The 21,463-nt window shown below is 32.5% G+C and overlaps 1 protein-coding gene and 1 long non-coding RNA gene across 15 annotated transcripts in view; one reads left to right on the top strand and one right to left on the bottom strand.

Annotated features, from left to right (window-relative positions):
• Positions 1 to 21,463, top strand: part of LOC114326241 (zinc finger protein 239-like) — an 88,615-nt gene that overhangs the window by 18,739 nt on the left and 48,413 nt on the right. The window contains exons 3-4 of one of the 14 annotated variants that reach the window (XM_050655857.1): positions 8,976 to 9,852; positions 18,358 to 18,614. The exons of 5 other annotated variants lie outside the window; for them this stretch is intronic. In XM_050655857.1, coding sequence (XP_050511814.1) covers positions 8,976 to 9,844 — 869 coding nt within the window. In that variant the 3' untranslated portion in view covers positions 9,845 to 9,852; positions 18,358 to 18,614. 8 more of the 14 variants (XM_050655861.1, XM_050655860.1, XM_050655858.1 and 5 more) reach the window with 8 other exon arrangements.
• On the bottom strand, positions 9,524 to 19,179 carry LOC126887930 (uncharacterized). The gene is made up of 2 exons (XR_007699296.1): positions 19,048 to 19,179; positions 9,524 to 9,746 (listed from the first exon to the last, which is right to left on the bottom strand). It is a non-coding gene; the product is annotated as an uncharacterized LOC126887930 (long non-coding RNA).

Genomic DNA, 21,463 nt, shown 5'->3' with positions numbered 1-21,463 from the left:
AATTTGTTTCAACCTGTACGAATTTACATTTTGATTTACATGTAGTGTAATTTTATTTTACTAGACTACTATAGATTTTTAAAAATATAAAAGCCAATGTTATTTTTTTTTAATAAGTTAATGGTAGAATAGTATAAAGTTATTGTTAAATATTCCTACAAATTACCAATAATTAATATCAACATAATGTACTATCGATTTATTAATTGAATCGGTCATTTCAAAAACAACACGAGTCACATATTCCTAATTTTACAGAAGAGCAAAGAAAACTAACTATAGTTGAAAGATGGATGAAATGGATGACATCAAAATTCAGAGTTATATTTTAGTTTTGTTCCTAATGTTTTTACTAGACTGGTGTCGTTTTTACACACAACGTTTATCTTAAAGGAGTCTATTCCTCTCAAAAAGTTAGTTTCTGAAAATTGTGGACTTTGCTGTTTTTGAAATGACCGATTCCCGTTCGAACTGTCAATACATAATACTCGATAAAGTGGGATAGTCACGTCGTCGATATTCCCCTTAAATTAAAAAGAGACTACCGACCAAATAGGCTCATTTATCTCTGTCGCAACCGTCACCCATTTTAAGATGACAGGGCGCAATCTAGAGCAGTGTTTCTCAACCTTTTTCTTATTAGGGACCGGTAATATTTGGGATAATTTTTAGCGGACCGGTAATACTTAGGATAATTTTTAGCGGACCAATAATTTTTTCAAATATATATTACCTACATGTTTAGTAAATTATTATTAAAAACTAAAATTACAAAAACTATTTCCACAAAATTTTTAACAGTTTAATGTGATTGTCTGTTTCTTCTGTATAAAAGTTTTTATTTCGGGTTGTAAATTGGTTAGTGCTAATCGAAGTCACGTGTCTATCGACAACCGATTCCTCGCTTTGTTTTTAGTTGTCGTCATTGTCGAAAATCCCGCTTCACATAAATATGTTGTGGCAAAAGGGAGCAACATCTTCATAGCCTGGTTGTGAAGACTGGGATATTCTTCTGTCATTTTGATCCAAAATTCATTGGATGTCATTGTCGAAAAATGTACCTTTAACGTCAAATCAGAACCCAATTTTAAAATATGTTGTGTCCCTTCATTGTTTAATTGAAGATTTTCATATTCTATAAGAGGATTTCTTCTTCTTCTTGTAATAGGACTATGTTCTGTTTCTTCTGTTACAGTCTCTGCTGCGATCCGGAGCTCCAGCTCTCGTACCATCGTTTTTTGGGTCGCTTGGCGTTGGGCTTCTGTGTTTTCGCCCAATGCGCCATACGTTCAGGGTCCATCCGATCTACGTGGTCTCTCCACATGCGTCGTCGTGCTCTTGTCCATCTCACTACGTATTGAACGCCTAGCTCCCTCAATGTGTCTTCGTTTCGTATTCTATCTCTGAGTGTGATACCTCTTATGGATCTTAGGGTTTTCATCTCTGTTTTTCTGATTATTTGTTTGGTCTTGGTTGTCTCGACACATTGTCTCAGCTGCGTATGTCAGTGCGGGTCTAACACATGTCTTATAAATGCGGACTTTGCTTTCGGTGCTCATATATTTATTCCGTAAGATTATATCCCTCAGGAAATCAGATATTCTCGCTGCTTTCGTTGCCTGCTGTTTTGTTTCTGGCCACAGATGCCTGTCGCTAGATATTTCCACACCCAAATATCTACAATCCATTGCCTGTTCGATTATATGGTCGTCCACTACTAATTTACATCTAATTGGGTTCTGTGATATTACCATCGATTGGGTTTTCTCTGTGGATAGTGTCAGGTTATACTTTTCGGCGGTTATTTTGAATTTTTGTAGTAGGCGTTGTAAGTCATCTTCGTTTTCGGCTATTCAGATTGCATCATCTACGTAGCAAAGTATTCTCATGGTTCGGTTACCCATTTTGTATCCCTGATTCATTTTGTTAACACTACAAATGAAAGGATTTGTTATATTATCGATAAATTACTCTCAAGTAGGTACACCGATGTCTGTGGGAAAATGCTTTTCAAACCCATCATACAATGCTTGTAAATGGATACAAATGGTTGCATTACGTTTTATACAGGGCCGGATTTAAGGGAGGGCAGGCTGGGCAGCTGCCCGGGGCCCCCACATTCCGGGGGCCCCCACAAAATCCCAAACATAAAAAAGTCAGCACATTATTCACATAAAATAATTTTTGTTTTATGCAAACATAATTATGTATATAAAAAAATAATTTTTTATTTATCGTTATATTGACTTGGCACTACGCCACTGAGTATAATAACATTGATCAAAACATTGCTTACTCCACACTTATAAAGTGTGAACTTTTTGAGCCAAACTTGCCTCCTACGCCTACAATAATGTATTTGTCTTCTAAGTCATATTCTACATACATTCTACATCATGCATATTTTTTAAATACCCTTTTTGCATGGAGTGCAAAATACTCAGAACATAATCAAGTGGAATTCAGTATTTTTTGTTGAGTCATAATTTGGTTACGAGTTTGACCTTAAATTATCCCGTCGACAAAAATTGTGGCATAAGCAAATCTGAAAATCTGGCACTAAACCACTCACCACTCATTTGTTTTGTGACTTTGTTGCTACTTGCAGAAAGAATAATAATTGTCAGCTGTAATACAATTTACGATAATCTAGTAAATCAGCAATATTACTCACCTGTTTGTATTATTTCGTACTGTTACCCCTGTTGAAAAAGGTAAGTTTTTACTTTATTTTTGTGATAGCCTAGAAGTTTCCTATCTAGTATTTGGAGGGTTGGGGACTTTTAAAATATAAAAATTTAAATAAAGTCATGCTACTCATACAAACATGGTCAGGCCAGGTCGGAAAATATTTAAGTTGTACATTGGATTTTTAACTGTTAAATAATTGGGATACAAGTTTAAATGCTAATTTCTAAAATCATTCAAAAGGTGCGTATTAAAAAAAATTGTGCTGTGTGCTCTCATTGTTACTGGTACCTATAATAGTCCATTGACTCACGGTTTTTTCTGAAAATTTTAAAGAACATCAGCATCATTTGCAAATGCCAATATTTGTACACTTTTTGTTACTATTGTTCCTCTGGTGTTAACTTTTGACTCTCTAATTATTTTCTCTAATGTGATGTTGAATAGAATACAGGATAGGGCCTATCGTAGACCCGTTCTAACATGGATTGAATCTGTTAGTGCGGTTTGAATTCGAATTTGGATTTGTACCTTAAGTGTTTCTTTTACTATATCAATGAGTTGAGTTCTAAGATTAAACTCTTTCAGGACGTGGATCAGAAATTCTGGATGGATGCTATCATAGGCACTCTCAAAATCAATGAAGAGATGATGTGTGTCTATATTAAATTCACTATCCTTTTCCAAGATTTGCCTCAAGGCTCAAGACCAAGATCTGATGTATTATGGACTTCTGCCTGCAGAAATCACATTGATATCCCCAACTATTTTTTCCTCATATGGTGTCAATCGCTCTCATACACAATATTTGACAGGATTTTTATTGTTCATATATTGTGCATATTGCGACAGTCATAGCGTTATTGTCCGGTAGTTTTTACATTGAAGCTGATCTCCCTTTCTATGTAGTGGAATAATTACTCCGGTATTCCAGTCTTGTGTCAGTGGTTTATTATTCCATATTATGTTCACTATTAGTTTGTGTATCGCTTTCAATAGGGAGTATCCGCCTTCTTTGATTAATTCTGCGCTAATATTGTCTAATCCAGGTAATTTGTTGTTTTTCACTCTGGTAACTGCTTCTTGCATTTCAGCTATTGAAGGGGGTTGTTTCTCTGGTATCCGTTTGATTCAGTATAATTCGATCATATAGTGGATCTCCGTTTTTTTTTTAAACTTTTCTTTGAAGAAGTCTGTTATTATTTCAGTTATTTGCAGTAAATTTGCGAGTAAATATGTTCATTTTTCAACAAAAAAAACACGTTTTTAGACGGTTTTTGCAAACGACTAAAAAAGTAAGTATTTTATCGAAAAAACATTGTTATCAAAAATATAAGTGTAGCTTATGAATAAGTGAAAAAATGGTGTATGTATGAATTCTAGAGAGCAAGTCCAGCCTTGCTGTCTCTAACTATAGTAGAGAGTGATCATTCTCAAAACTAAAGTTAATTAAAAATCGCCTTCGGTCTATGATGGCCCAAGAGCGTTTCATCTCTCTATAATGAGCATTAAACTAAAAACGATGTCTTAAAGGAACTAAATAGATATGTCAGACATAATTAAGGAATTTTCAATTCAAAAATCTAAAAAATACCCAGACTTTAACCATACATTTTACAATATTTATTTTTAATATTTTACGGTAACAAGTTACACCTCTTGTATTTTTTATTATTTAAAAATATATTTATAAATGTAGATCAACATTTTTTTTTTAATTTTTAAGAGGGAAAACTCTATACTTGGCTGTACACCATAGTTATAACAATTTTTTAATGGTAGGAGGTAGGGTCCCACATCAATTTTGTCCAGGGGCCCCCACACCAATTCTGCCCAGGGGCCCCCACTGCCTTAAATCCGGCTCTGGTTTTATATAATTTAATTTTTTTTTTGGTATTTAGAAAATATAAGTAAGCGGAGAATATTTGACAATTATTTTAACTTGCGTTAACCAACACTTAATCTTTTTCTTAAAAGCATCTATTTTGCTGTGCAAATTAAATATATCTGTTGTACTACCCCGAAGATGAAGACTTTAATTTAAATCGTTAACGTAAGAAATGTCGCTCAGATAGGCAAGTTTTGCGACCCATTCTGTAACGGAAAAATAATTCGATAATGAAGATTTTTTTTTATTTAGAAATATTTTCACTTCTGTTCGTAATTCAAATAGTTTTGTCAATACTTTGCCCCGAAACAACCATCTTACTTCAGCATGAAGTAATAGTTATTAGTTGTAGTTACAAGTAATGTTCTGCTCCTACTTCTTGGCAAAGTATTGCAAATAATCTTGAATTTAATTCGCTATGCTTATTAAAATTCACGATTTTTATAAATTCGCAAAAGAACATCATTTAGTCCTGGTTACATAAATTTGTCGTTGCTAAGTGTTGACGATGTATGACACAATGTGTAATGATGAGATCTGAGGACGAAACTTCTTGAATTTTTTTAGCAACACCACAGTGCTTTCCTGTCATATTAGCTGCTCCATCAATGCACAGGCCAACGAACTTTTTCTGTTGGATGTCACTGTATCAGAGCGCGAAATTCGCGAGGGGTTTGCAAATGCAACATATTTTCTGCGGACTGGCAAAATGTTTCCACGGACCGGCGCCGGTCCATGGACCGGCGGTTGAGAAACACTGATCTAGAGTATTATATCTATGCTTGATATACGTGTTTTTCCGCTGTGTCTAGGTACACGCTAACGTGTACGCAAATAAAAAAGTTAGGTACACGCGAATTAAACTTCATCAAGCCAGCGACGTCATTATTTAGCGTGCGCAGTGACTTTATATTTTGGTACACGCTATTTTGATATGTATAGTGTTTGTTGTTTGTTTGATAGAAAATATTTTTATTAAGGGAAGGGGAAGGGAAGCAAAACTATTCAGATGTTTCAAACTTAATTGTAATAAAACAATAATATGTATATAAAAGTATATATTCAGGTTAGCAAAATAAATATTAGTTAACATGATATATACAAAATACTGCTAAAATAATTTTTATACGTAAGTTAATTATACCAGTTTATATTGGTGTTTATTTTTGCTGTGGTGTTTATTTTTATTTATACAGGGAGTTGAACTTGTTACGATTTTCATAGACAATTGGTTATAACTTTGTAAATACCCTGTATAACATAATAAACCTTTATATTTTTGTGATATGGGAGTTACGAAGATTTCAAACATAAAATAAAATATAGGGTGTTCCATTTAAAAACCATAAGTTTGGTCTACCACTATATTATCGAACGCCCTGTAACATTCTAACTAATTTTAGTAATTTTGTAATATGAAGCTCAAAGTTTGCTAAAATTTTTGTTACTAACTTTTATTGCTATCTATTACTATAATAGCGGATCTACTGAGCTTTATCAGACTAATCAATCGCCCCGTATTACTTCAGCTAATGACATCATGACTTGATGACGTTTAAGCGTGTACCTAACTTTTTTATTTGCGTACACGTTAGCGTGCACCTAGACACAGCTGTGTTTTTCATCTCAAATGAGGTTGTGTTTATTATTATTTACGAGGTTTTCATTTTTCATAGCTTATTGCACACCTCCAAATACTAGGTCGATACAATACAAATCTTTTGATTTAAGGTTCATAAAATGTTCCTATATGCCGGACTACCTTTTGTTGTTCACAAAAAACATTTCTGCAAGTCGAATCTCTCAAATTTTGGAAATGGGTCTGTAATTTTCTATACATGTTTTACTACCATTCTTAAAAATAGGAGAAATATAACTTTTTTTCCACTCTTCTGGGAAAGTGCCAGTACTTAATGATAAACGAAAAATTTTTAGTAATACAGGAGACACAACAAAACGACATTTATGTACAAAATAAGGTGAAATTTCATCAGGGCCACAACTAAGTTTTAGATTTAATTTTTCTAACTTATTAAAAGTATCTATTAGACTAGTATCACAGCTGCTTAAACTAATTGTTTTATTATAATCAAAGCTTGGAATATCACAGTTATTGTTATCTATGACAGAGAAATGCTGTTTTAAGAAATTTGAAATTTCTGATGGATTGTTTGACTCATTGTTGTCATAGGTCATGTTGTTTGGTAAGTCATAATGTTTATTTTTACTGTGTACATAACTCCAGAATTCTTTGGAATTAGTAATGTTTTGTTCCAAAGTTTTTATGGTTTGACTTTTACATTGCTCAGCTACGACTTTGCATTCTTTACGAATGTCTGAGAATAATTTATAGTCCGAAAAATTATTAGTTTGTTTGAATTTTTTATGAGCTACCTTTTTCTCAGAATAGCATTTTTCAGTTCAGTTGAATATGATTTTGGAAATTTTGGGCTTTTACATTTTTGTTTTGGTACAAATAAATCTATGCAACAGTACAAAATATCATAAAAACTGGATATTGCTTTATTAACATCTGAAATATTGTCGAGTAAGTTGTCCCAGTTAACATTACCCAAAAATTGGTTTATTAAAATATTAGCCCTATTAAAATCATAATAATAATATATCGTATTTAAGGAACTCAGTTTTATCAAAATCAATATCGAAAGAAAGTGCTGGATGGTACTTATCACAGTTTAACAATGGAAAATCAACACATTTGACATTTACAACATTATTTGACAATATTAAATCTAAATAATCTCCTAAAACATTCGATATTGTATTATTTTGAAATAAGTTAAAATAAGCAATAAAATTTGACATACACTCAACAGATTCTGTAATATTACCAATTGGTCTTGATCCTAGATCTTCATTCTCCCAAACTATGTTTGGCAGATTAAAATCACCCACTATATAGGATATTGCAAAGTCATAAATTCTTATTTGACTGTTAAAGTTAGTAGTGGCACAATGCAAAAATTATCCAGAAATGTTATTATCGCTCTCATACAACGGAGGAGGAAAACCAAGAAGAGATTCCGAGAGTATTGAGTGCATCCAATTCACAGTGGAAGAAATATGACGACGGTCAAAAGTAACAGATGTGATCCAGAAGATTGCCATGTTAAAATGGAACTGGGCAGGGCACATAGGAAGAATGGAAGACAACCGTTGGACGAAGCAAATTCTTAAATGGCGACCAAGGACAAGCAAAATAAGTAGAGACAGACATCAAACAAGATGGACTGATGACATCAAGTGAATGGCTGGTCACGAATGGATGCAAAAAACAACAAACAGAAATGAATGGATACACCTAAGGGAGGCTTCCTTCTGGCGATGGATGGAATAGCTGTTGATGATGCTGATGATGAATTCGAACTGATATATTATTGAGTGGAAAATTCTACACAATGTATTCTAAATTACCCAAAAAAGTTTTTCGCCTTTTATCGGATGATCTTAGTCAGCTTCAATGAACTAGTCATGCTTATTAGATCGTGCAAGTTTCTACAATTAACGATTGTGAATTAGACGATGCCATTTTTTCGCAAAATATTCGCGCGGCACGAGTAATTGGACACCAAAACTAGGAAACAATTAAACTATCGCCCGATAGACAATCGTCGTGTGTGCGCAAGTCCCAGTTAGCCAACACTGATTAAACTGTTGACCGACAAATTAGTTTGAATGAAATCGGGAAGCCTATCAAACTTTTTTAACGACCGCTACTGAATCGGTGTAATGTGCGCATATGCATGCCTCTGTACTGATTAAGAAGCAGACCAAACAATCGGCCGATAAAAACTCTGCAGTTCGCGGGGGCTCTTAATTAGGAGTCACATTTATATCTCGATACATAATATGGGGAAGGAGATATTTGGCTCAACGTGCCGGATGGAAAGAAAGATAATGATAACCAAGTTCAGCACACATAGTCATTGGGAAGGATCGGAATTCGTCGATTTCGCTCAACACGCCAAATCGATGGGGTTCAGAAGGTTTCACCGCACCTGTTTGGATGGTTAGTTATCCTCCGTTCAGCACACAGAGAATGAACTAATGAATTTCTGTTCTGTTTTATGCTGTCAGAGACGGTGTAAGAACATTTTTTGTGGAATACATAGGCGTCTTCTATACGATAAATATTATCGTCACTTAGTATATTAGTACTATGGTAATATCCTTTTCCCCTTTCAGTTAGCGTAAATTCTTAATATCAGTACATTTCTGATTCTAATCATTGGATAAAAAAATCACAGCGTCGTTAATAGCGTTTTAGTATGGTTAAGTTTGATTTATTATTATATTCATTCTTCCTCAATTTTATTACTTCCTGTTTTACCCTGAAGTTTCTGCATAAAAAAATTTACAGTTTTTATTTTTATTTTAGGATTTCTTGAGAACGGAATGGAAATCATGAAAACTGAACTTGCATGCACTACAGAACAACAAATAAGTGCAAACACTGAAGAAACATCAAAAAATTCTATTTGTAAATGTAAAATTTGTTTTAAGCAATTTAACAAAGCAGGTTCTTTGGAACGTCATATAAAGACGCACACTGCAGAAAAGATTTACAAATGCGAAATTTGTTTTAAGCAGTTTACTCGAGCACACAGTTTGAAATGTCATTTGACTGAGCACACTGGACAAACGCCTTATAAATGTGAAATTTGTTTTAAGCAGTTTAGTCAAGCAAATAGTTTGAAAGCACATTTGAGAGTACACACTGGAGAAAAGCCTCACAAGTGTGAAATTTGCTTTAAGCAGTTCGCCGATAAAAGTAATTTCCGTAAACATATGAAAGTTCACACTGGAGAAAAGCCTTACAAGTGTGAAATTTGTTTTAAGCAGTTTTGTCGCAAAGTTAATTTAAATGGTCATTTAAGATTGCACACTGGAGAAATGCCTTATAAGTGTGAAATTTGTTTTAAACAGTTTAACCAAAAAATTCAATTGAAAATACATTTGAGAGTGCACACTGGAAAAACGCCTTATAAGTGTGAAATTTGTTTTAAGCAGTTTAACCAAAAAGTTACATTGAAAATACATTTGAGAGTCCACACTGGAGAAACGCCTTATAAGTGCGAAATTTGTTTTAAGCAGTTTAGTCAAGCAAATAGTTTGAAATTCCATTTGAGAGGGCACACTGGTGAAAAACCTGAGAAGTGTAAAATTTGTTTCAAACAGTTTACTCGACCACATCATTTAAAACGTCATTTGAAAGTGCACACTCGGAAAACTGCCTTACAAGTGTGAAATTTGTTGTAAGTAATTTACACAAACAGTTTGACAATACACACTACAGAAAAAGTTAATTTTGTCTAAAACTATGGAATTAAGTAGTTTGAAAAACTAAACATGTGAAATTGCAGATTTAATAAACTTTAATGCAACAAGACTCAATTTTTTGTTATCCATAATTGAGGCTATCAGCGCAAAAGTGGTGTCACCCCAGACTACTTACTTAGGAGATAATAAGGAATTAAAATTTGGGTAAACTGATTTTTAATTTAATTTTTTTTGTAAACATTATTTTATTTGTTTTGTTTTTGATTTATAAAAAATACTTTAGAATCTACACTAACTGTATAGTTTTGTGTTAATTAATCTAATAATTAGAAAAAAAAATGTGGGTTACACCACTTCTGCACGTATCATATTTTGGTTGTATGTGAAATAATAAACAGGTTACACCACATGAGCACAAGCTTTATTAGGAAACAATGCAAATAGTACATAGTTATGGTAATTCTTCGTCTGACTCATAATGAAACACTTCATCCTGGACTCTGTTGGAACTATTAAGGCTATTATAGAAAGTATGATGTACTGGCGGGATGAACTGTAACGATTCAAAAAAGTCTTTTTTATTTTTTTCAGCAATAGTTGGTTTTTCCAAAGCATCTAGTTGTACTACAATTTCTGACTGCCTTTTCTTCACACTGACTTCTTCAAAGAGAACTTCTTCATTATTTGAGTATTTGTAGAAGATTGAAAATGGATGAAGTTTATGGAATTTTAACCACTGAATTTTCAACCACTCCACTTTGGTTTTACCAACTGAAATTCTTCGATTAGTTATATTTTTTTCCAGTGATTTGGAAGAGAAAAAATCACTTGCAGTCAGTTGTATAACTTTGAATTTTTCTTTTCGAGCCGTTTTAATTACTTCAATCCAGTTATATGGTACATATATTTCCTTAAGAATTTTTTATTTTTTTCTATTAGGCCAAATCTTGGTCACAGGGTAGGTATGAGTGTCCACTGACCAAAAATTTATGATCTATTTCTTCAATAGTGAACTCTGGATTAGAAACCACATACTGGCAAATCAATGACAACTTAATATTTCTATTTTGCCCCCCACACTGATCGGAGTACATGATTACTTTAACGAGGTTACACCACTCTTGCTCTATAGTTTTGCTTAATATGACCCGTGCAAAAACAGATTTTTTTAGCGCCATCCGTTGATGGGTATTAAAAGGTGGCTTACACTACTGTTGTATTGAAGATTATAATGTAACGAATGTATTTTACACCAAAACAGCATTTTGCAAAAATGTGGGTTACACGACTTTTGCGCTGATAGCCTCAATTGATGTTTTTAGAATCTACATGACGTTTTTTTAACAATTTAGAAACATTTGATCAAATGTAAATCAGAAAGTAAACACTTGAAAATGATTGAATTTCAAAAATATAGCAAAAAGCGTAATTATGTACCTTTAAATTGCTCAATATAACGAAAAAATTAAATATTTGTTAAAGGATCTCTTAAACAATAATTATTGTTAATATTAGGTATAGCCTGTGGCAGAGACTGCTCTTTCTACCACACCTCTTATTTCTATGGCATACCTAATCACAATCATTTTTCTGGTTGTGATAACCTCATATAATAAATTCAGTCTGAGACAAGATTCGTGTTTGTTAAGACATTTATTTTGAACTAATCATACAAAAGAAAAGATAATTATCGTTAATTACTTATCAGTTTCGTTATTTAATAGTATATTATTCAACGAGCATGTAATGATGGCTATTACTCACTCTGATGAATTACGACACTCGCCTAGCCATTACATGCGAGTAGAATACTATACTTTTTCTACGACCTTTTTTATTTTAATTAGTAAAAAATTTAGTTATCAACTACTCGAGATTTAAATTATAATAATTTACAAAAATACCTAAATGCTATTTACCCCCAGTACGTGGCTGAATAATTGGTTGCCTACTATTACTAAATTCTTATTTATTGTAAACATACAACTAGAAATATTCAATATAAGTTCTACTCGTTTCCGAAAAATTAAAAGCTTAAATTTGTACCTACCTACTGTCAGTGAATCTAATAAATAGAAAATTGCTGTTGTCGGTGGACGTATTTAATATATAATATATAGTTATAATGTATATTTACATTTACTGTACATATATAAATAACTATACATAATATGTTATAACATATTTAACACAATATAACTTGAAAAACAAACACAATATTAGTTATAAATTCCAATTAACATAAACAAAATGCGCTAATGTCACTGTCACTAAATTAAATGATAAACGTCAAAATTTTTAGTAAACAAGATATAAACGTAAAAAATATACTGACATTGTTACAGTTAAAATTCCTTTAAAAATTTTTCGAAGTTAATTATTGGTATAAATTACAATAATTATTGTATTAAATAAACAAGTTTAAGTAATTTTATTTGCAGTTTATATAGTTACGATTAATATTAAAAGTGGCATGCGACACTTGAATCTAACTTCAGCCCGTGAGTAATGACCCGTGAATAACTTCAGCCCGTGAGTAATGAATTATTACTCACGGGTACAGTAATGGGTGCTATTATCTATGAAAAAATAGCGAATAATGAGCATGTTATTAAACGGTCGTAGAAAAATATAATTATGCCCTATACATTAGGGCTTTCGAAAACCTCGGAAGGTTAGTGTGACGATATTCGATATATGAAAAATAAACTTACGATTCAGAGCATTCATTAGGAGTCGCATTTATTTCTCGATACGAAATAAATGTATACAGAAAGAGATATCTGGCTCAACGCGGTTGATGGAAAGAAATATAATGATAACTACGTTCAGTACAAATAGTCGTTGGGATGGATAGGGATTCTTCGACTTCGCTCAACGCGCCGGAGTTCGGAAAGCTTCGGAATACGTTCATCGCACCTATTCGAATGGTTAAGGCGCGTTTTCACGGTACACTTTGGTTGATCATCCCGGAATGAATCATCCAAAGTGAAAAAAAAATGAATCGTGTAAACTATTAATCATCGAAAATTATCATCCAAAATGAATATTGAACGAAATTGAACCGAGTTCTACTTTTGTTCACTTTAGGGGATGCATCGCGGGTGAATCATCCAAAGTGAACCATGTAAACATGCATTTGTTGATGTGATTCATCGGCAGTGACTAGTGAACGGCGGCAACAGGTCCACGTGGTTGTTTATTGTCGCATTTAAAGTGCGTAGTTGTTGTGTTTGTACGTTGTGTTTTGTTCTTAGATGGTTTTTTAACATGGCTTGATCTTTTTTAGACCATTCCTTTAACAAACACGTTGACGCCCCCATTTTGTAGCGTCGAATTATCCACGGCCTTACTCACCAACGTCGTTTTTTTCTAATCTTCTGTTTTTTAAGTACATGTCTAAGTTTGTTTAAAATATATTCACTTATTATGCCAATTCCAGCACGTACAACTTCAGTCGGCGCCATTTGTAAGTGAACAGACTAGTTCAGTCTTGGTGATCCATGTAAACGATAATTACTTTCATCGTCGTAATCACTTTGGATGATTTATCCGGGATGATCATCCAAAGTGTACCGTGAAAACGGGCCTTTAGTTATCCTCCGTTCAACGTTCATCACACAGAGGATGAACTAATAAATTTCCGATTTTTTATACTGTCAGAGACGGTATAAGAACACGTTTTGTGGAATACAAAGGCGTCCTTTATGCGCAAAAAGTATACTATTGTCACTTAGTATATTAGCAATATTAGTACTAAGGCAATGTCCTTTTCACCTTTCAATTAGCCTAAATTCTTGATATTACTATATTTCTGATCTGGTCATTGGATAAAAAAATAATAGTGTCGTTAATAGCGTTTTAGTATGGTTAAGTTTGATTTATTATATTCATTCTTCCTCAATTTTATTCCTTTCTGTTTTACCCTGAAGTTTCTGCATAAAAAAATTTACAGTTTTTATTTTTATTTTAGGATTTCTTGAGAACGGAATGGAAATCATGAAAACTGAGCTTGCATATACTACAGAACAACAAATAAGTGCAAACACTGAAGAAACATCAAAAAATTCTATTTGTAAATGTAAAATTTCTTTTAAGCAATTTAACAAAGCAGGTTCTTTTAAACGTCATATAAAGACGCACACTGCAAAAAAGCTGAACAAGTGTGAAATTTGTTTTAAGCAGTTTACTCGAGCACACAGTTTGAAACTTCATTTGAGTGAGCACACTGGACAAACGCCTTATAAATGTGAAATTTGTTTTAAGCAGTTTAGTCAAGCAAATAGTTTGAAAGCACATTTGAGAGTACACACTGGAGAAAAGCCTCACAAGTGTGAAATTTGCTTTAAGCAGTTCGCTGATAAAAGTAATTTCCGTAAACATATGAAAGTTCACACTGGAGAAACGCCTTACAAGTGTGAAATTTGTTTTAAGCAGTTTTCTCGCAAAGTTAATTTAAATAGTCATTTAAGATTGCACACTGGAGAAACGCCTTATAAGTGTGAAATTTGTTTTAAGCAGTTTAACCAAAAAATTCAATTGAAACTACATTTGAGAGTGCACACTGGTGAAGCGCCTTATAAGTGCGAAATTTGTTTTAAGCAGTTTAGTCACGCAAATAGTTTGAAATTCCATTTGAGAGGGCACACTGGTGAAAAACCTGAGAAGTGTGAAATTTGTTTTAAACAGTATACTCGACCATATCATTTACAACGTCATTTGAGAATGCACACTGGGAAAACTGCCTTACAAGTGTGAAATTTGTTGTAAGTAATTCACACAAACAGGTCATTTGACGATACACACTGCAGAAAAAGTTAATTTTGTCTAAAACTATGGATTTAATAAATTGCAGATAAATAAACTTTAATGTAACAAGACCCTTTTTTGTTATCCATAATTAATGTTTTTAGAATCTACATGAGTTTTTTTTTACAGTTTAGAAACATTTGATCAAATGTAGATCAGAAAGTAAATACTTGAAAATGATTTATTTTCAAAAATATAGCAAAAAGCGTAATTATGTACCCTTAAATTGCTCAATATAACGAAAAAATTTAATATTTGTTAAAGGATCTCTTAAACAATAATTATTGTAATATTAGGTATAGCCTGTGCCAGAGACTGCTCTTTTCTACCACACCTCTTATTTCTATGGCATACCTAATCACAATCATTTTTCTGGTTATGATAACCTCATGTAATAAATTCAGTCTGAGACAAGATTCGTGTTTGTTAAGACATTTATTTTGAACTAAACATACAAAAGAAAAGATAGTTATCGTTAAATTACTTATTACTTTCGTTATTTAAATATAATTATGCCATATACATATAGGGTTTTCTAAAACCTCGGAAGGTTAGTGTGACGATATTCGATATACGAAAAATAAACTTACGATTCAGAGCATTCATTCGGAGTCACATTTATTTCTCGATACGAAATAAATGCATACAAAAAGAGATATCTGGCTCAACGTGTCAGATGAAAGAAATATAATGATAACTACGTTCAGCACAAATGGTCGTTGGGAAGGATCGTCGACTTCGCTCAACTCGCCGGAGTTCGGAATGCTTCGGAATACGTTCATCGCACCTATTCGAATGGTTAAGGCGCGTTTTCACGGTACACTTTGGATGATTATCCCGGATGAATCATCCAAAGTGAAAAAAAAAATGAATTGTGTAAACTATTAATAATCGAAAATGATCATCCAAAATGAATATTGGGCGAAGTTGAACCGAGTTCTACTTTTGTTCACTTTAGGGGATGCATCGCGGATCATCCCCTAAACAATAATATCACAATAATTTTTCTGGTTGTGATAACCTCATGTAATAAATTCAGTCTGAGACAAGATTCGTGTTTGTTAAGACATTTATTTTGAACTAAACATACAAAAGAAAAGATAATTATCGTTAATTACTTATTAGTTTCGTTATTTAAATATAATTATGCCCTATACATATAGGGCTTTCTAAAACCTCGGAAGGTTAGTGTGACGATATTCGATATACAGCCGGAAAAATGAAAGAATACCCATTAACGAACTAGGGGCGGCCGGTCAGGGTCGGCAGTGCCGACCCCACACATTTATGGACACTTTGTAGATTTTCTAAATATTTAATTTAATCAGAGTTGATGATATTTGTTTCTGTAAAATAAAAGAAATATCTGTGAGATAATACAGACTAAATTTTATTCATTGTTTTTAAAATAATTCGATCAATCCGATACGATAAGTGATCCCTGCGCGTAAGAAACTTTTCAAATTAATAATCCCAGCCATGCATCCGATTTCGATTGTGTGAATTATTTTTTGTATAAGATCCGCTTGGGCAGGGACGGCCAGCCGTCCCTAGATCGACGATTTACTTGTAAGGAGCGCTGTGGAATATTAGTCGATAGGCAACCAATTATACATTTCACTACAATTTCACCCGTATTTGAATGGCAGAGTCCGGCACATAAACAATCTGCCGATCGGTGATGTCAGGCACCAGCAAGGCACGTACCAAGCCACGTAAGTACCCTGCTAGTAGTGCGCTCGGGATGAAATTAATTATGAAATAAGTAGCTTTTGGAATTTTAAATCTCGCTTAGTTTTCACTGTAGCATATTTTGGTAAACAGCTTTTGGAAATTTTTAACTTTATTAATAAAGGCGACAATTTTGCAAGTGATGATATCTCGATCCGTGAAGCAATCGGTTTGAAAACTTTATTAAATGATTATTCTTTTAATATTTTTTTACATATTTTTAAGAAAGTGTTTACCCAAATTGATGTGATTTTCAATGTTGTTCAAAATCAGTCAACTTACATTATTTATTCCAAAAAAGAATAACAAAGCTGGTAAAAAATCTCAGAGATAGTAATTTTCAATATATACGCAGTGACGTTTTGGATTCGCTTGATATTCCCGAACACCTCCAAAAAGACAAAAGTATGATACAGATCTCGAAAAACAACTATATTTTGAAATTTTTGATACTATTAGTACTTATGCAAGTAGATACTCATTTTTTCAAATTTTGAAGATTTGCAAATTTTTGAAGATTTGCAAAAATTTAAAAGTTACGCCAAAGAATTTCCAAAATATCTTTTAGACAAGTGTATTAAAATTATCCATCATTCTTTAATCAAATAAAATAGGAAATGAATTAAAAGCTTTATATACTGACCCAAATATTTTCGGAAGATAGGATAAGTTACAAAATAAGTATAATTTTATATACTGCAGTTCATTGTAACAAACTGTTCCCGAAATTAATAAATTATTATCATGAATTCTCTCATTGCTACCAACTTTTGCCTTAAATTATCAGGATTTCTCTTGTCTCAAACGAGTCAAAACGTATTGTCGAAACACTATGAAACAAAAGAGAATGTCAATAGAAAAAAAAACTATTAAATCTCTGCAACACACTAATAAATTTTACGATGATGTTATAACCCATTTTGCTACGTCCAAACAACACAGACTAAAGTTAATTTATAAATATGTTTAGGTTCTAAATATATATGAAAAAACTAATAAAAACAAAGAAAATAAAAAAAAAACAAAAACCAAAGATCTTCTATGATGATTGAAGCCTTTTAATTAGATGGTATACCTATCTGAAAAGACAAAAACCTTGCTGACCCTGTCCCTAAAGCCACGAGCCGCCACTGGAACGAGCATATAAAACACGCTGTATTTTCCTGTTACCGTGTCACAAAGAAAATTGCCCAGCGCAAGTAAATCTAATAATAATTATTACATGTACTTGCGCTCTCCCATTTTTTGTGCGACACGGTGACAGGAAAATACAGCGTGTTTTATATGTTCGTTCATGGGAATTCTTTCATTTTTCCTATTGTATGAAAAATAAACTTACGATTCAGAGCATTCATTAGGAGTCGCATTTATTTCTCGATACGAAATAAATGTATACAGAAAGAGATATCTGGCTCAACGTGTCAGATGGAAGGAAATGTAATGATAACTACGTTTAGCACAAATGATCGTCGACTTAGCAACTTCGCTCAACTCGCCGGAGTTCGGAAGTCTTCGGAATACGTTCATCGCACCTATTCGAATGGTTAGTTATCCTCCGTTCAACGTTCATCACACAGATGATGAACTAATAAATTTCCGTTCGATCTTTTATACTGTCAGAGACGGTATAAGAACACGTTTTGTGGAATACATAGGCGTCCTTTATGCGATAAAAGTATATTAGTGTCACTTAGTATATTAGCAATATTAGTACTAAGGCAATGTCCTTTTCACCTTTTAATTAGCGTAAATTCTTGATACCACTATATTTCTGATCTGGTCATTGGATAAAAAAATAATAGTGTCGTTAATAGCGTTTTAGTACGGTTCAGTTTGATGTATTATTATATTCATATTCATTCTTCCTAAATTTTATTACTTTTTGTTTTACCCTGTAGTTTCTGCAAAAAAATTACTTACAGTTTTTATTTTTATTTTAGGATTTTCTCAGAACGGAATGGAAATCATGAAAACTGAACTTGCGTGCATTACAGAACAACAAATAAGTGCAAACAATGAAGAAACAACGTCAAAAAATTCTATTCGTAAATGCAAAATTTGTTTTAAGCAATTTAACCAAGTAGGTTCTTTGAAACGACATACGAAAACGCACACTGCAGAAAAGCTTTACAAATGTGAAATTTGTTTAAAGCAGTTTAGTCAAGTAAATAGTTTGAAAGCACATTTGAAAGTTCACACTGGAGAAAAGCCTCACAAGTGTGAAATTTGCTTTAAGCAGTTCGCTGATAAAAGTAATTTTCATCAACATATGAAAGTTCACACTGGAGAAAAGCCTTACAAGTGTGAAATTTGTTTTAAGCAGTTTTCTCGCAAAGTTAATTTAAATGGTCATTTAAGATTGCACACTGGAGAAACGCCTTATAAGTGTGAAATTTGTTTTAAACGGTTTAACCAAAAAATTAGATTGAAAACACATTTTAGAGTGCACACTGGAGAAACGCCTTATAAGTGTGAAATTTGTTTTAAACAGTTTAAACAAAATAATACGTTGAAAATACATTTGAGAGTGCACTCTGGAGAAACGCCTTATAAGTGCGAAATTTGTTTTAAGCGGTTTAGTCATGCAAATAGTTTGAAATTCCATTTGAGTGGGCACAGTGGTGAAAAACCTGAGAAGTGTGAAATTTGTTTTAAACAGTTTACTCGACCATATCATTTAAAACGTCATTTGAGAGTGCACACTGGGAAAACTGCCTTACAAGTGTGAAATTTGTTGTAAGTAATTCACACAAACAGGTCATTTGACGATACACACTGCAGAAAAAGTTAATTTTGTCTAAAACTATGGAATTAAGTAGTTTGAAAAACTAAACATGTGAAATTGCAGGTTCAATAAACTTTAATGCAACAAGACTCAATGTTCTGTTATCCATAATTGATGATTTTAGAATATACATGAGGTTTTTTACAATTTAGAAACATTTGATCAAATGTAAATCAGAAAGTAAATACTTAAAAATGATTTATTTTCAAAAATATAGCAAAAAGCGTAATTATGTGTACCTTCAAATTGCTCAATATAACGAAAAAATTAAATATTTGTTAAAGGATCTCTTAAACAATAATTTATTGTAATATTAGGTATAACCTGTGCCAGAGACTGCTCTTTTCTACCATACCTCTTATTTCTATGGCATACCTAATCACAATCATTTTTCTGGTTGTGATAACTTCATGTAATAAATTCAGTCTGAGATAGGGATGGGAAAAACCTACCGGTTTTAACTTAAAACCGGTTTTTTACTTCTCAATAACCGGTTTTACCGGTTGTTTTTTTGTCCCGGTTATAACCGGTTTTTTCTTTTTAAAGTAAAAACCGGTTATTAGGTTTTTACGATGATTAGGACTAGGCTAGCTATTATTTTGGATCCCAATCATAATTATTATTCTCAAGTAATTGAGAAAACCATAAAACCATAATTCAAATTTTATTTTATAAATGCAGAAGCAAACTGAAAGTGTAAACTCACATCAGCCAGAAACAATTAAGTTTTATTATAATATTTCGTTGAAAAGGTATTTGTAATCATACTATTTACATAAGAAGTGATCTGGTTGAAGTAGACGCAAACATTATCTATTTTTCACACTTGACTCTTGACATTGAAAGTGGGTGAATGACTTTTTCTAATTACTAAAAATAATGTTCTGACTATGAATATCGAATTACCGATTACGAATACGAATATCCAAGGATTTCCCTACGTTTTCAAAACGATAGATCCATACAGGAAGTATTAAATGAGTTAAAATATATAATACCTATTATACAAATATACAAACGTGTTAAAAGAAATACATGATAAATTTTTTTATGGTAGTAAAAATAAAAGATAAATTGCATTATTCAATTTATGTTTAAGTAAAATATTTATGTTGATATTATTTTTTTTAAATCCCATTTGAAAGAGTCTGGGAAATTTTTTATACGTTGAAATGGTTGGGTTAAATTGTATATTATTGCAATATGTATATATTAATCTTACGCTATATTATATTTAATAATAATCAATAAATATATTATAATAATAAAATAATAAATAAATATAATAATTAATAGAATGAAATGGTTTTATTAAAAATTGTGTTTTATTTATATTGATAGTGATGTTCTTTCGATAGTACTAATTTTGATCATATTATTATCGAGTATCGAGTCGAGTAACATTGTAACCTATTGGATTAAAAAACCGAAAACCTGTTTTTCTGGCCGGTTATAACCGCCATGTTAAACCGTAAACAAAAAAACCGGTATAACCGAAAACCGGTGTTTTGTCAAAAACCGCCATCCCTAGTCTGAGACAAGATTCGTGTTTGTTAAGACATTTATTTTGAACTAAACATACAAAAGAAAAGATAATTATCGTTAATTACTTATTAGTTTCGTTATTTAACTATAATTATGCCCTATACATATAGGGCTTTCGAAAACCTCGGAAGGTTAGTGTGACGATATTCGATATATGAAAAATAAACTTACGATTCAGAGCATTCATTAGGAGTCAAAATCAAAAGAGATATCTGGCTCAACGTGTCAGATGGAAAGAAATATAATGATAACTACGTTCAGCACAAATGGTCGTTGGGAAGGATAGGGATTCGTCGACTTCGCTCAACTCGCCGGAGTTCGGAAGGCTTCGGAATACGTCCATCGCACCTATTCGAATAGTTAGTTATCTTCCGTTCAACATTCATCACACAGAGAATGAACTAATGAATTTCCGTTCGGTCTTTTATACTGTCGGAGACGGTATAAGAACACGTTTTGTGGAATACATAGGCGTACTCTATACGATAACAAGTGTATTATCGCCAACCGTCACTATAGTCATTCATTATTGTACTCATTTGACGCCATTTGCGGCAGTAAAGTAACACTTTATTGTACTGAAAGAAGAATTTTACTTTAGCTGCCGCGATTAATTGAAATAAACTGAGATTGAATGTAAGTGGTCGATGGCAGTAATCGATTATGTATTGGAGTGAACTTAAAATTTATTTACTTTAATTATTAAAAATATTGTA

Source organism: Diabrotica virgifera, chromosome 7, assembly GCF_917563875.1.
Source record: "Diabrotica virgifera virgifera chromosome 7, PGI_DIABVI_V3a".
In the NCBI taxonomy this organism is placed as follows: Eukaryota; Metazoa; Arthropoda; class Insecta; order Coleoptera; family Chrysomelidae; genus Diabrotica; species Diabrotica virgifera.
Note: the sequence above shows the minus strand (reverse complement) of the source record. Positions and strands in the feature narration are given on the sequence as shown.